We start from the raw sequence: 13,607 nt of genomic DNA on the forward strand, positions 1-13,607 counted from the left end.
AGATCGAAGGCTGGGTGCTATGCGGTGCAGGATGCGGCATACTCCTCTCCACACGAGCTGTGCTGCCTCACACGACCAAAGGCAGTGCTTTAGGGTTTTCATAGATTGCTGTGTGCAGCACTTACAAACTCCCTCCTTCTGCATCTGGGCAAGCCAACTTCCCACTGCCAAGCGTCCATGTGCCACCAGCCATAAAAAATATGATACCCTCCTCGGCCTCTTGCTGTCCCATAGACGGCGCCAGAAAGTCCGTCGGAACGGCTCCGTAATGCTGTGCTCTGGCCAATGTCTGCTGCGTGGCGGTGCCCAATCCATGCCCTCCTGCATCAGTACATGTCTGCCAATCCTCGTAGTGTACTCCAGGAACCTCCGTGGCTTCTTGGTGACCGCAGTGGTCGGCCAAAGCCACTCTCCCGGATCCCACTCCAGGTCATCAAGTGGCCTTCCTTGTCAAAAGATGACGTATCAGCGAGACAGTAGGGTTTGCGGGAGGAACACGGAGTGAACTCGGCAAACATGGAGAATAAAAGAGAAGAGAGAAGAAACTCTTATGAATGGAATGATGAAGTTTCGAATCATGGAGTGAATGTGATACAAGGGAACAAGGGTGCCGTAGCACAAGGAAGATGATGAAGACAGCCACGAACCAAGAACCGCAATGTCCTCCTGAAGGGCTGTGAGGGTAGTGGAGAGGTTGGAGAGAAGAGGTGACGGACTGAATGAATCAGACGTAAGGAATGAATGAGAGAGTGGCCTATAAATAGGCACAGTTAGTCTAGGATGGTGCCCCTTTTTGGGGCTGCCAACCCTAAACGCAAAATGTAGAAATGCAATAAACACAAACTGCGGGTGAAGGGTTTCTCAATGTTCCTTCGCAGATCCAAAGGCGCCACTCTCTGAGCTCCTGCCAAAAGACCAAAGGGTCCAGCCGCCATGTCTTCCCCTGAAGGCCAACCACCCGGATCCTCTTCCATGAAAGGACAGCTATCCCCTCGTCCTGTTGTCTTGTGTCAAGAGCCAGACGTCCCCCCTCTTGCACTGTGAGAAAGGTCCCAGGTGGAGCACCACCCACTCTTCCTACCACCTGTAGGGGGATGCCTGCTGGTGAAAACTTAGCGGCCCATGCCTCCCGGGCTCTATCGGCTCTTGGATCGGGGGAGCAAGCCACCATTCTTCTTTGGAACAGTAAACCACCAATTCGAATATGGAGGTGAAGAGGGCTCCGAAATCCGCATCCTAATCTTCTCGTTTAAAAGCTTCAGCAGCTTAGGCAAATATGCCCGAGGCACTGGAATAGGCTTTAAATTCCATGGCACATGAGGTACTGTAAAGATCACTATAGGTGCAACTATGGTTGGATCAACACATCCATTTCATCTGGCTAAAACACAAAGGCTTTCCCATGCCTTGCCGACATCTGCAAGAAACAAGCTCTTTTTGCAGGCAAAAGAAAGCTTGTGTAAGCCTTCCTTCTATGGAGGGGTGGTAAATCCCTAATTACAACTTAATTACAGCAAAAAACACACTTTGTTCAGCACCTCCTCGTCCACCATCCTGTACACCTCCCGCCATGTCCTGATGGTACGAGCCGGGTTAGCCTCCCAACCAGTCCATTGGATGTGGGGGCGCTCGGCGCTCGCCAATCTGTGCCCCTTCCCGGTCCCTGACCTGGGGGCTCCAAATCACCGGCCCCGAGTTATTATCATATGACTCCAATTAGGTATCCCAAATCCAGAGTGTATGGCACCTCATGGGACAACTTTCCAGTGGCCAACTTCAGGTAGGCCTCGTCAACTGGAGGCTGAAAAATCTCTCTATCAATGCACTTGTGAAAGTTAACTTTAATAGGAATAGGTCCTTCATGTTATCATAGTCATTCTACCATTTCTTTCATATCCCTTTTTTTTTGGTTTTTGTTGCAGAGATTGGAGTTTTGTTGTTTAGCAGAGATCTGTAGTCACTTTGCATTGTGAAGAAGTCATGGAATTCTTAATTTTGTTTGTAATCAGCAAGGTATTGAGCTCCAAATTGGGGATTTTCTTTAAGGTGTGTTTTGTTGCTTTGGTGGTTGTATGGATGGACTCAATTCCAAGTAAATGATTGCTGATATTTTGAATCAATTTTGTCTGCTGGCCTGAGAAAGTTAACTCTCCTTCCTTGCAACATTGTTTTTTGGGGGGGGAGGGGCATGCGAGAGGATATTGAATATGAAAATAAAACTCATGTAATGTGTACTGGACTCACAGGTATACCACAGATGGAGGCTCCAAGGACACATTAGAGAATGGGACATTGCTGGAAGACGATGTGTATGCAGGTAATTGATACAAAGAAGGTGATCTATACACTGAAACATCAATAGTTTACTGTTCTTGGCTTCACTTGGTTTCATTTAAAAGGTCAAAATTTGGCAGTTGTTTGGGTTTAGCGATGACCAAACTGAGCTTGGCTGTAATGCCGATCACAATTGTTCTAGAGATCATGCAGATTAGCTGCACCAGTGCTTGGGAGAATGTTGACTATATCAAGGTGTGGTGTGGTTTATGAAAGAACTATAATCTTAGCTTCAATGGCCAAGTCTCATTCTTAGAGAACATTATTCTCCATCCTTGCTATAGTTATCCATTGTTACACTCGTGGCCTTATATCACAGCTTTAAAAGAGGGTATTTGTAAATGACTATGTTTATGAGAAAATAAGTGATTCTTCTTTGCATGAAGCAAATCAAGTTTTGCAGCTAAAATCACGGTTAACTGGACACAAAAGACATTGTGTATGTGATCGATCTAGATCTTAGGAGTTATGGAGGAGAGCCCTCAGGATGGTCTTTCATGGCACAACCGAGACTATAGTTGCAACTTGGGGGGCCATAGCTTGGGTCATAGATAGAGGCTCAACATGTGAACATGAGGGCTTTTAGATGTGCCACTTCTTTCTCATCATTGGCCAGCATTTGAGCAGGATCCTCACTCCAGACTACTTGTACACAGTGTGGATTTATAGACTCTAATCTTGGCTGGGAGATGATTGCTAGTATTATTGCCTGGTATATTCAGATTGTGAGGTGTAGCCATGCCATACTCCTCCAAGACGTCTCCATTGAAGAGACTCTCTCAAGGATTCAGACAGAAATCATTTATACTCTTTGTGGGAGATGGGAAAGGTTGTAGGGTCGCTCTAAGAGGATGAGTAGGAGAGATGCCTTCTTGTGGACTCCAGATTACAGTGCCTTCTTTCACTTAGCCCCTCAAATGTTCTACTATTATAGCCCCCAAATCGGATGTTCACACAACCGCTATATTTATGATGTAAGCTGCTCTCTATATGGTTCTTTGTACTTTGTGTGGAGGGGTTTTCTCTAAGGTGTTATCACTTAGTAATCAAAATTTTCTAGGTCAACATATAATAATGAACATAAAAAATATGAAGCCAAAATGTATTTTTGAAGAGCATAATTTATCAACACCCCATTGGTTGGGACCTTTCTTGCTCATCTTAATTTTCCACAAGACCTCATTTGTTATGAACATGAATGCATCAATATCCACTTTTCTCCTAATAATAATTGACAAGAAAGATTGAATATAAGGCATGATGATAGACTGACCGGACTGTTTGAAGACAAACACATAAAGGTCATGTTGATAGTTTTGACTTGTCAAGCTCAATACGTAGTTTTTGCATAACCCAGTCAGTCATCTGCTTATATATATATATTCCAAGGCAAAGGATATCCCAATTGATGAGCAATATGGTCAACAATAGAAGAATTTTACCAGGCCAAAACAAACTTGCATTTACGAAAGTCAACTTTTAGACCAGCAATCATTCCAAAATTCTAATGCTTTGATTAAAGTCGTTGAAGATGGAGATGGAAGCTCCAAGCTCAGTACAAAGTGAACAGTAGAGAGAGAGAGTGAGAGTGTAGACTTAGCTTGACACTTGATTAATTCACTAGTGTGTAAGACAAAGTACAACCTTGAGGCTTTAGGGTTGTGTAAGTGCCTTAGGGTGCGTTCACACACGAAAGTGTGTAATGTGTGATAAGTGACCGAACTATGTAACATAAATACACAAATAAGGAGTAATATGACTTGTGTGAAAAACCTCTCTTACGGGGAGTAAAAAGTGCCTTTGTATCCTATTGCGGATCACCGACACTCCTATGTGAGTGTGGACGTTAGTAAAACCCAACAAATCCCCTTGAAGTGAAAAGTGATCAGCATACAAGGATCATCCACCAAAGGAGATCAAATTTAAAGCATTGTGAAATGCTTCAAATTTATTGTGAGGAAGAGCTTTGGTGAAGATATGTGTCACATTGTTGTTGGTGGGATAGTAGACAAGGCTGATATTCCTTGCATGTAGCCTCTCTTGGACAAAGTGATAATGTATTTCTATGTGTTTCGTGTGTGCATGAAACACTGGGTTCTGTGCCACTACAATGGCACTCTGATTGTCAATAAACAAAGGAGTAGGGTCTGTGACAGATACATCAAGATCAGCCAACAAACATACACATTCAAGTGTAGTAGTGAAAGCTACCTTGTATTTAGCTTCACAAGACGATGTGGCAACAGTGGATTGTTTCTTGCTAAGCCAAGAAATGCAAGATGAGCCAAGAAAGAAACAATTTTCACTTGTCGAGTGACATGAATTAAAATCACCAGTCCAATCGGAATCAATGTAATCATGTAAATGTAGTGCCCTTCCTCCCTTGGCATAAAGCAATCCAAGAGGCCTGGTGCCCTGCAAGTAATGAAAAGCACGCTTCACAGCTTGCCAATGTGACATGCGTGAGCTGTGCATATATCTGCTTAGGGCTGAAATTGCCAATTGAATATTTGGCCTTGTGTTGCATAAATAAATGAGGCATCCAACTGTGGGAGCATATGTATGAATGTCTAACAGATCATTGTCATCATGCAAAGATAGCTTAACTCCAGTCTCCATTGGTGTGCTAGTTGGCTTGCAAAACTGAATGTCCAAATAGTAATGCAAAGGCCCTAAATTTGACATTTCAAAAGTTCGCTTCAAATTTTTCTTAAATGCTGAAATTTGATCTGCATGTGTCCTTGTGAGCAGAAGATCATCCACATAAAGACAAATGACTAGCAACGATCCCCCTTCTTTGCATACGTAAAGAGTAGACTTTGATGGGTTGTTAAGGAACCCTTGGTTGAGTAAAAAGGCATCAATTTTTGCATACCAAGCTCGTGGAGCTTGCTTCAAACAATATAAATCCTTTTTCAGCTTGCATACCAAGTGTTCGGATCCTTCAATTGCAAAACCCATGGGCTGTTGAACATACACTTCTTCTTGAAGTTACCCATGTAAAAATGCAGTTTTAATTTCAAGTTGGTGCACAATCCAACCATAATGGGCAGCCAAAGCAACTACATCTAATGGTGGTTTTATGGGATGTAGGAGCAAATGTCTCCTCATAATCAATGTCCTTCTTTTGCGCATAGCCTTTTTCCACAAGCTTGGCTTTGTACTCATCAATGGATCCATCTGCTTTTCTTTTAAGCTTATAGACCCATTTAGTACCAATGGCTTTCTTTTCAACAGACAGTGTAACTAAATCCCATGTTTGATTCTTCATGATAGTATCAAATTCAGCTTGCATTACTACCATCCAATGCACACTCTGTTGTGCATCCTCTAAAGAATCAGGTTCCTCATCATCAAGTGTGCGTTTGTTGCCATAACAAAATCCATTGTATTAGCATGATCATGCAGATGTGTTTGTCTTCGAGTATGACCAGCAAGAGGAGCATCCAAACGACTGTCTTTTAAAGTCTATAAGTACCATCTAGGCATTTGTCTAGTCTCTTAATTATGTACATGCTCTTGATGAACCTCAAGTTCAGCATCTTGCGGAGGATTCAGATCAGCCATAGGCTGAATTTCTGCATTGTTTAATAGAGCAGCTGGCTGAACATTTTGCTCATTTAATGAAGCTCCAGCTATATCACCAAAAGAAATAGGCAACAGCCCTTCAAACACATTATTTGCAGCTTGATATGTGTCAAAACCAGCAAGAGGTAATTCTGATTTTTCATAAAAAATCACATCCCTACTGACAAAGACTTTCTTGGAAATAGGATTTACAATCTCTACCCTTTGCTTTCATTGCTGTACCCCACAAATATACACTTGACAACCTTATTGTCCAACTTCTTTCTCAATACTTTGGGGAATATGAGCATATGCAAGACACCCAAACGTATGAAAGTGACCAATTGAAGGTTTATGGCTGTTCCAAGCCTCAAAAGGCATGACATTTTTCAATGCCATAGTAGGGCACCTGTAACCAGCCTTCCTCCTCGGATAGGGTGGTAAATCCCTCGGATAGGGTGGTAAATCCCTGATTACAACTAAATTACAGCAGCAAATAATCAATGCAAATCTGAAAATAAAAATTTACCTACTAATCTTGGACAATGTACACTCGATTGGCCCCAAAATTGGCGCCCCTTTCGGTATTTCTTTAGCTTTATTGAAGAATAAGTTGAATTACAATGGGATTCTCCTAATATCTTTCGATATTCCAACTCCCCTTGCTGTGATGAATCACCAACAAGTCTTTAATCCGATTTGCCCCTTAATTCGGGCAATCAATTGGGCTTCACCTGCTTTGATGGAAATGGAAAATGCCCCGAATTCAATGGCTGGCTAGTCCTCCACCTGAATTCAGCTGAAATTCACCTTCAGTCATGTTGAATCCAAGTTTTGGAGATTCCAATTTCTGGCACCCTTCCCAAGGCTACTATAAACCTAATTTCTGCTGTAATTTAGGATTTACCGCATAGAAATTTGCAATTTCTTAGCCTCCAAGGGTCCAAATGCTGCGATCTTTGGAGCAAGGTTGTGAAATGGTTGGGAGATGAGAGGGAAAGTTGTAGAGAGATAAAATTCAGAGTCTCGTCGCCAAGAATGACTGAAAATCAGTGAACTGCAGCTGCAAGCCCTGCCACAACAGCATGTAGATGTAAAGAACTGAAGAAAATCAGTCATTTACTGCTGGTGCCTTGTCTAAACAGCCTGTAGATGCTATCTCCTGCTGTTGATTGGTCTTCTTTTGCCATTGGCTGCCTTAGAAGGTCCTTCAATGGCTGCAAATCAGACCAACAACCTTTCCTCCCTCTCTCTTGCAGACTGAATATATAGAAATGTCTCTCTTCAGCCTCTAAAGACGTTTTTCAGTCTTGCATCAGCATTTTTCACTTCCAGCATTTTCCATAATTTAATATTAAATTTCAGCTTTAAAATACTGAAAATTAATCTAATAATTATTTCAGTGCATTGAAAAATACTACGAGTGACTAATAATTAAATTGCCTAGCCAACTTCCATTTCCGAGTGTCTCTACGTCATCTTTGACCCCCTCAACTCTCAAACGCACCAAGTAGTACATCAACTGCAGGCACAACTGCGCCCTCATGTGAGATTGGTGCCATCTTTTACCATCTAGGACTCTTGGAAGAACCTAAAGCAACGGAAGTGCGAACACTCCCTTGGTCTTGGGAGGAGTCGGAATTCGTATTCGTTAAAGCTTCCGAAGCAGTTGCGGAGTTAATTGCAACTAAGGTATCCAAGGAACAAGGAATCAAACAACGTCTCATCATGTCGTATAGCAAGAGCATGATCATGGCCACAAACTAGGAAATCGAGAAGTTGCAACGGCTTGTCGACAACAATTTCCCCTTCTTGCAGAAATGATACACTCTACGATTCCAATGGGAGCTAGAGGGATGCCAAATAATGATCAACACTGAACAACGACGTACAATCAAAGCATTTGAATATGACCCAATCTATGTTGCTCCAACTTCATATAGGGTGATGACTACTCTCCGTAATCGGCCCATGGAAGACCACATTAAAGAACTCCCTTATTTAGATCGCATCCTCACTGAGGAGGAGTTGCACGTTGCTAGTAGAGTGGCCTTTGGTGACTTCTTACTTGATGTCCTCACTTACATTACACATGTGGCATCCGCCCTTTCGATATGGATAGCTATGCTCGGTTTGAATATAATCGGAGTTTCTACGCCTGGGTCATGCGAAAGTAAAACATTAAGCTTGTGCGCTAAGGCCCTTCATCCTCTAACCCTCTTATCCTAGGAAGGATTTTTTTCATTGCAAAGGGGGAAGGAGTAAGGTGAATCAAACCAAACACAAAGAAAATAATAAAGGAAAAGCACACACTGCAAGGGTAAAATGCAACAACTTGTGATTAAGAAAAAGGTCAATAAAAGTTAAAATCAATAGACTACTAGGAGGAAAAAGTCTAGTTCTGCACGTAAGCATTTCAGTTCAACAAGCATGTAGTCGTTTCCTGTTGCTTGCAATTACTCTGAAAACCACTAATCTCAAAATTTCTCATTAATCCCTTCAAATAATCTTCCATTAAACTTCAAAAAATCTGATTCGCATGCTAAAGTGATTACTATTCAGCATCAGGGCATGGCCCATACCTTGGATATAAAGTTGAAAGGGGAATTTGCCCTGTTGTATCGGCTACTGCCATTTCTAAAGTAATGAAAAGATCACGTCTCAAGAGTCAAAATACTTGGTCTTCACCAAGGATAAGGTTGATAATAAAAATATTGGGAGCATGTCTAATTTAGAGATGGATTGCATTTCATTCCTAAAAATGTATATTGATTGCTTTTCTCAAACTCTGAGTTTGACTATGGCATAGGCTTTCTCAGAAAGCAGAACCAGACAATGAGATTCTGTCTCCTGGCTCTGGCGAAGGCTTTAATCTCTCAAAAAGTGAAGACACTGTCCAGATGTTCTTCTTAGACATCCTATTTGAGTCAGGTGGATGATATTCAGCCTCGTCAATGAAAGCCTAAGACTAATTGCCCTTCTAGGATTTTGTAAATAAGTTGTAACAAGGTGATAATCTGCATTGGATCAGAGGAAGATCAAGCAAAATATGGACTTTTGGTGGAAATGCAAGCCTTCAACCAGTTCAAATTCCGGCATTTCTTCAACCTAGATGACGAGGCCATTGAAGAACGGGCGGTAAGGCAGATCATTGCGCAATGCAATCTGCAAAAATATGTGGAAGCAGTGAGCCAGGGGTTGACTACTTCCACTGTGTAGAGTTTCTGAGGACTTTCCATTGGCTAAGTGCACATTGAATTGATCTCGAAGCTGGAAAAAAAGGCATTGGGCCTGGCGAAGAAAGTTGAAAGGAAGTCGAAAAGAGACGTACATGCCTTACTAGGAATGGAGAAGGTAAAAGTCCACACCAGTAATAACATCAGCTTGACGGATATTCCTGATCCCGAAATCCAACTCCAAGCCAAGATGGTGCACACACTGTTTTCTAGCCAAAGATACAACTCCATAATGAGCCGCATCAACATCCCCCTACTAGAGAGTGTTGCAGCAAGGTCACTGGATGAGGTCAACCTCAATGGGTTTGTGAGGAAGACCATTGAAACTTCAGCAAAAGTCTTGGCAACGAGAGGGCAGCCTGCTAGAGGAGAATCTTCTGCCACCAAGGCTAAAAGTCAAGCTTCGTCTTCAAAGGTTGCAACCATCGGATTTGGTGGGGTCCTCACTGAGATCATTAGGGAAGCCTTGGGATAGGAGCTGGAAGAAGGAGAAAAAGGGGTGGACGAAAAACCAAACAGGTCGCCACCCCACCAGGAATGGGAGGCACAATCCAGTGAAAGGACGCTGAGTGAAGAAGAACAGGGCAAGGAACAAGAAGAGCAAACTAGCCTGGGCGAGGCTAGGAAGACAAAGAAGAAAACTACAAAAGAACAACAAGAGGAGGAGAGGAGAAAACAAGAAAGGACGGACTTGCAAAGGGCCCACAGGGAGTCCAAACGGGCCAAGGAGGAGAGAAAGAAAAAATAGGAAGAGAAGGAGGAGGAGCTAATGAAAAAGAGGAGGAAGACATGGCCCTTGCCACGCGCACGTCCATTAAGCAGCAATCCACGTACGATGATCCAGAATCCGCAAGCCCCATTAGAAACGAAGACCGAGCTCAAGTGCCTATGTGCCTGAGTTCATGCCAACTGTAGTGCAAAAAGGCAAGGGCAAGGTTCCAATCACCCCCATCCCTAGCCTCCTGATGCCCGCTACCACCACCGCCATCTCCACTCCCAGTTCTATGACCCAGGTGGACACCAGCAACCTAATGGCTTGGGTCCAGTACTTTGTGAATAAGAAAATGGGCCAAGGAGTAAGAGAAGGAACCTAATGGCTTGGGTCCAGTACTTTGTGAATAAGAAAATGGGCCAAGGAGCAAGAGAAGGAACCCCTTGGTAGGAACCAAAAGATCGGCTGTAGCAAACGCCGAGTTGAGGCAAGACCCTAAGAAGCAAAAGGTGCCAGGCTCTTCAACCTCCGTCCCCGCAACAGAGAGGCCGCCGGAAGAATAGGAGGAGTACGTCAAAGAAATCCTCTCTCAACTAGAGAGAGCCAAGGAGGAGGAGAGAACCACGGTAGCAGAGCTTGAAGCTGAAAAGGAGGCCATGGTGGCATTCCAACTGGAGAGAACACGCTAAATGGCCGTGGCCCAAAGGGAAGTCGATGAGCTGAAAGAGCAGCTACAAGCTAAGGAAGAGATAGAAGTTGAATGGCAAGTGTGCTTGAATGGAGAAACCAAGGCCACAGGACGCCTGCGGCGGCACAATGAAAAGATTGTGGCGCTCTACGAAGGTCTGCAAGCTCAAATGGAGAAACTCACTAAAGCCACAGAAGAGCTAGAGGAGCTGAGGGAGGAAAGAGCTGGTAGGTATGAAACAGAGGTGGAGAGACTAACCCAAGAGGCTACCTCGGCACAAGAAGAGCAGCAAAAGCTAAGGGCAAAAATGGAAGACGAAGAACGAAGGCTGACAGTGCTAACCCAAAGGCAATGGGAAAGCCTCGAAGACATGAACAAGAGGGCGGAAGAATGGGCGAATGAGAACGAAAAAAGGGTCAAAGCTTTGGGACATCGCCTCTCTCAAGCCGAAAAAGAAAAGATACTTGCCAAAGGCACAACGGAGGCTGCCCAAGTGAGCTTCCACACCCAACAACGCGCTTTCCTAGAAACCCTATTAGATGTCACCCAGGCAAAGGAGGAAAAGTCCATGGAGACAATGAAAAAGAAACTGGGAATGGCTCATAGGGCACTGAAGGCCGGACTGCAGATGCCGTCACAACCTAGTGGAGTTGGCCCAAGCTTGGAAGAACATTGCCATTATCTCCTATTGGTAGGCCTAACCTCACAAGAAGTGTATGCACTCGGGTTCGTCGAAGAGGAGGAACAAGAGCCAAGCCGGGAAAGGGAGGTGGACGTGAACTTTGAAATGGGACCACATGAAGGCGAGCTTGTCCCACCACCTCCTTCCTCGAGGCCTGAAGAGCAACGACAGGCAGACACCTCCGCAGAAAGAAAGGCGGCACTGAGAGAAAGAAGGAAGCAAATGGTGGAGGAGATGAGGAGAAAAGGGAATGCCAAGGGAGTGAGGACACCCCAGGTACCTATCCCGCCATGTGTGGAAGATACTCCAACAAGCTCCCATGCCGATCTCATAATTTGGGAGAGGCAAGAAATGGCCGATGGGAGCCACTCTATTGCCTTCATTTTGCGTAGCTCTACTAGAGGACATGAATGATAGCTGCTTCACTCGTTGCAATTATCCATTCCTCTGCACTACCACCCTTCAAGTCCCTCTAAACCTCAAGGGGTATCTCCAAAGCCGCCGATTCCTTAATAAATCTATTAAGCCCCATTCTCCACGTCACTCCGATGACGAAGATTTGTGCCATACATTCCGGTATGCGCTCCTTGTCCAATCATAGCATGAGAAATTGTGCTTCCACCAAAATATCCTGACTGCCCCATCATAGCATGCACGCGTGGCTGTCCAAAATCCATTGGATTGGCACTTCCGTGATGGCCTTGCATTTGCATTTCTTGCCCCGTAGGTACCAACTGTTTTATATCATTAGCATCTTTGGGAGCTTCAAATGAAGGGTTTGGCATTATCTTCGGTGCATCTTGCTGTCCCGAAGGGGTAGAAGATGTCTTCTTTTTCTTGCCTTTGCTGTCCTCTGGAGCATTCAAAAATTGGGTAAATTGAGGATCCTTTGCCAATTTAGCAAAGAGATTTGCTGCTGTCCTCATCCGATTCTTGAAGTGGTCATCAAATTCCTCTTCACTTTGCTGGTCATCAGCCTCCTTATGCCCTGAAGGCCGTGCATCTTGCCCAACAACAAAATTTTCAGCTTGCTGTCCATGGTCTGAGCCTTGTCCAAGGTCAGGCATTGCATTTCCTTCATTCCCATGTGAACGTTCATACTCAGAGGCATCATCACTACGTGAGTCCATCTCACTGTATGAAGACATATTGCTGTAATTTCTCAGCTGAGAGTAAAAATCAGCACTAGCACAAAGCTTTGGCTTGCTATCAGGCGCCTCGGGCCCACCAAATCAAAGGATTGAGTGGTATCCCGGCAATGGAACCATGAAACCAACCTTCCTCCTCGGATAGGGTGGTAAATCCTTGATTACAACTAAATTACAGCAGCAAACAATTAATGCAAATCTGAAAATACAAATTTACCTAATGATCTTGGACAATGCACACCCGATTGGCCCCAAAATTGGCGCTCCTTTTGGTATTTCTTTAGCTTTATTGAAGAATAGGTTGAATTACAATGGGATTGTCCCAATCCCTTTTGGTATTCCAACTCCGCTTGCTGTGATGAATCACGAGCAAGTCTTTAATCCGATTTGCCCCTTGATTCGGGCAATCAATTGGCCTTTACCCGCTTTGATGGAAATGGAAAATGCCCCAAATTCAATGGCTGGGTAGTCCTCCACTTGAATTCAACTTAAATTCACCTTCAGTCCTTTTGAATCCAAGTCTTGGAGCTTCCAATTTTTGGCACGCTTCCCAAGGCTATTGCTAAACCCTAATTTTTGCTGTAAATTAGGATTTATTGCAGAGAAATTTACAATTTCTCAGCCTCCAAGGGTCTAAATGCTGAGATCATCGGAGCAAGGGTGTGAAATGGCTGAGAGATGAGAGGGAAAGATGTAGAGAGAGAAAATTTAGAGTTTTGTCGCGAAGAATGACTGAAAATCAGTCAAGTGCAGCTGTTGCCCTGCCACAACAGCATGTAGATGCAAATAACTAAAGAAAATCAGTCATTTACTGCTTGGTGCCGTGCTCAATAGCGTGTTGATGCTGTTTGTTGCTGTTCATTGGTCATCTTTTGCCCTTGGCTGCCCCAGAAGATCCTCCAATGGCTGGAAATTAGACCAACAACCTCCCCTCCCTCTGTCTTGCAGGCCGAATTTATAGAAATGCCTCTCTCGAGCCTCTAAAGACGTTTTTCAGTCTTGTATGGGCATTTTTCATAAGTGGCAACCTTCCCAAATGGTTTTTCCATTATTTTTCATAATTTAATATTAATTTTCAACCTTAAAATACTGAAAATTAATCTAATAATTATTTTGATGCCCTGAAAAATAATCTGACTGGCCAATAATTAAATTGGCTAGGCAACTTCCATTCCCGAGTGTCTCTATGACCATCAAATTGGCGTTAGGTACCGTTAAACGCTAATTCTCTAGTGTCACC

At 43.7% G+C, this 13,607-nt stretch overlaps 1 protein-coding gene across 4 annotated transcripts in view; it reads left to right on the plus strand.

Annotated features, from left to right (window-relative positions):
- The window catches only part of BGAL17 (beta-galactosidase 17), a 274,438-nt gene that overhangs the window by 99,753 nt on the left and 161,078 nt on the right, over positions 1–13,607 (plus strand). For all 4 annotated transcript variants that reach the window (XM_087692543.1, XM_087692541.1, XM_087692542.1 and 1 more), the window contains exon 7: positions 2,247–2,317. In XM_087692543.1, coding sequence (XP_087548669.1) covers positions 2,247–2,317 — 71 coding nt within the window. The remainder of the gene's footprint in view (positions 1–2,246; positions 2,318–13,607) is intronic.

The sequence above is a fragment of the Lygodium microphyllum genome, chromosome 14 (genome assembly GCF_053477565.2).
Source record: "Lygodium microphyllum isolate KBCC chromosome 14, Lygodium_microphyllum_v1.1.10, whole genome shotgun sequence".
Classification (NCBI taxonomy): Eukaryota; Viridiplantae; Streptophyta; class Polypodiopsida; order Schizaeales; family Lygodiaceae; genus Lygodium; species Lygodium microphyllum.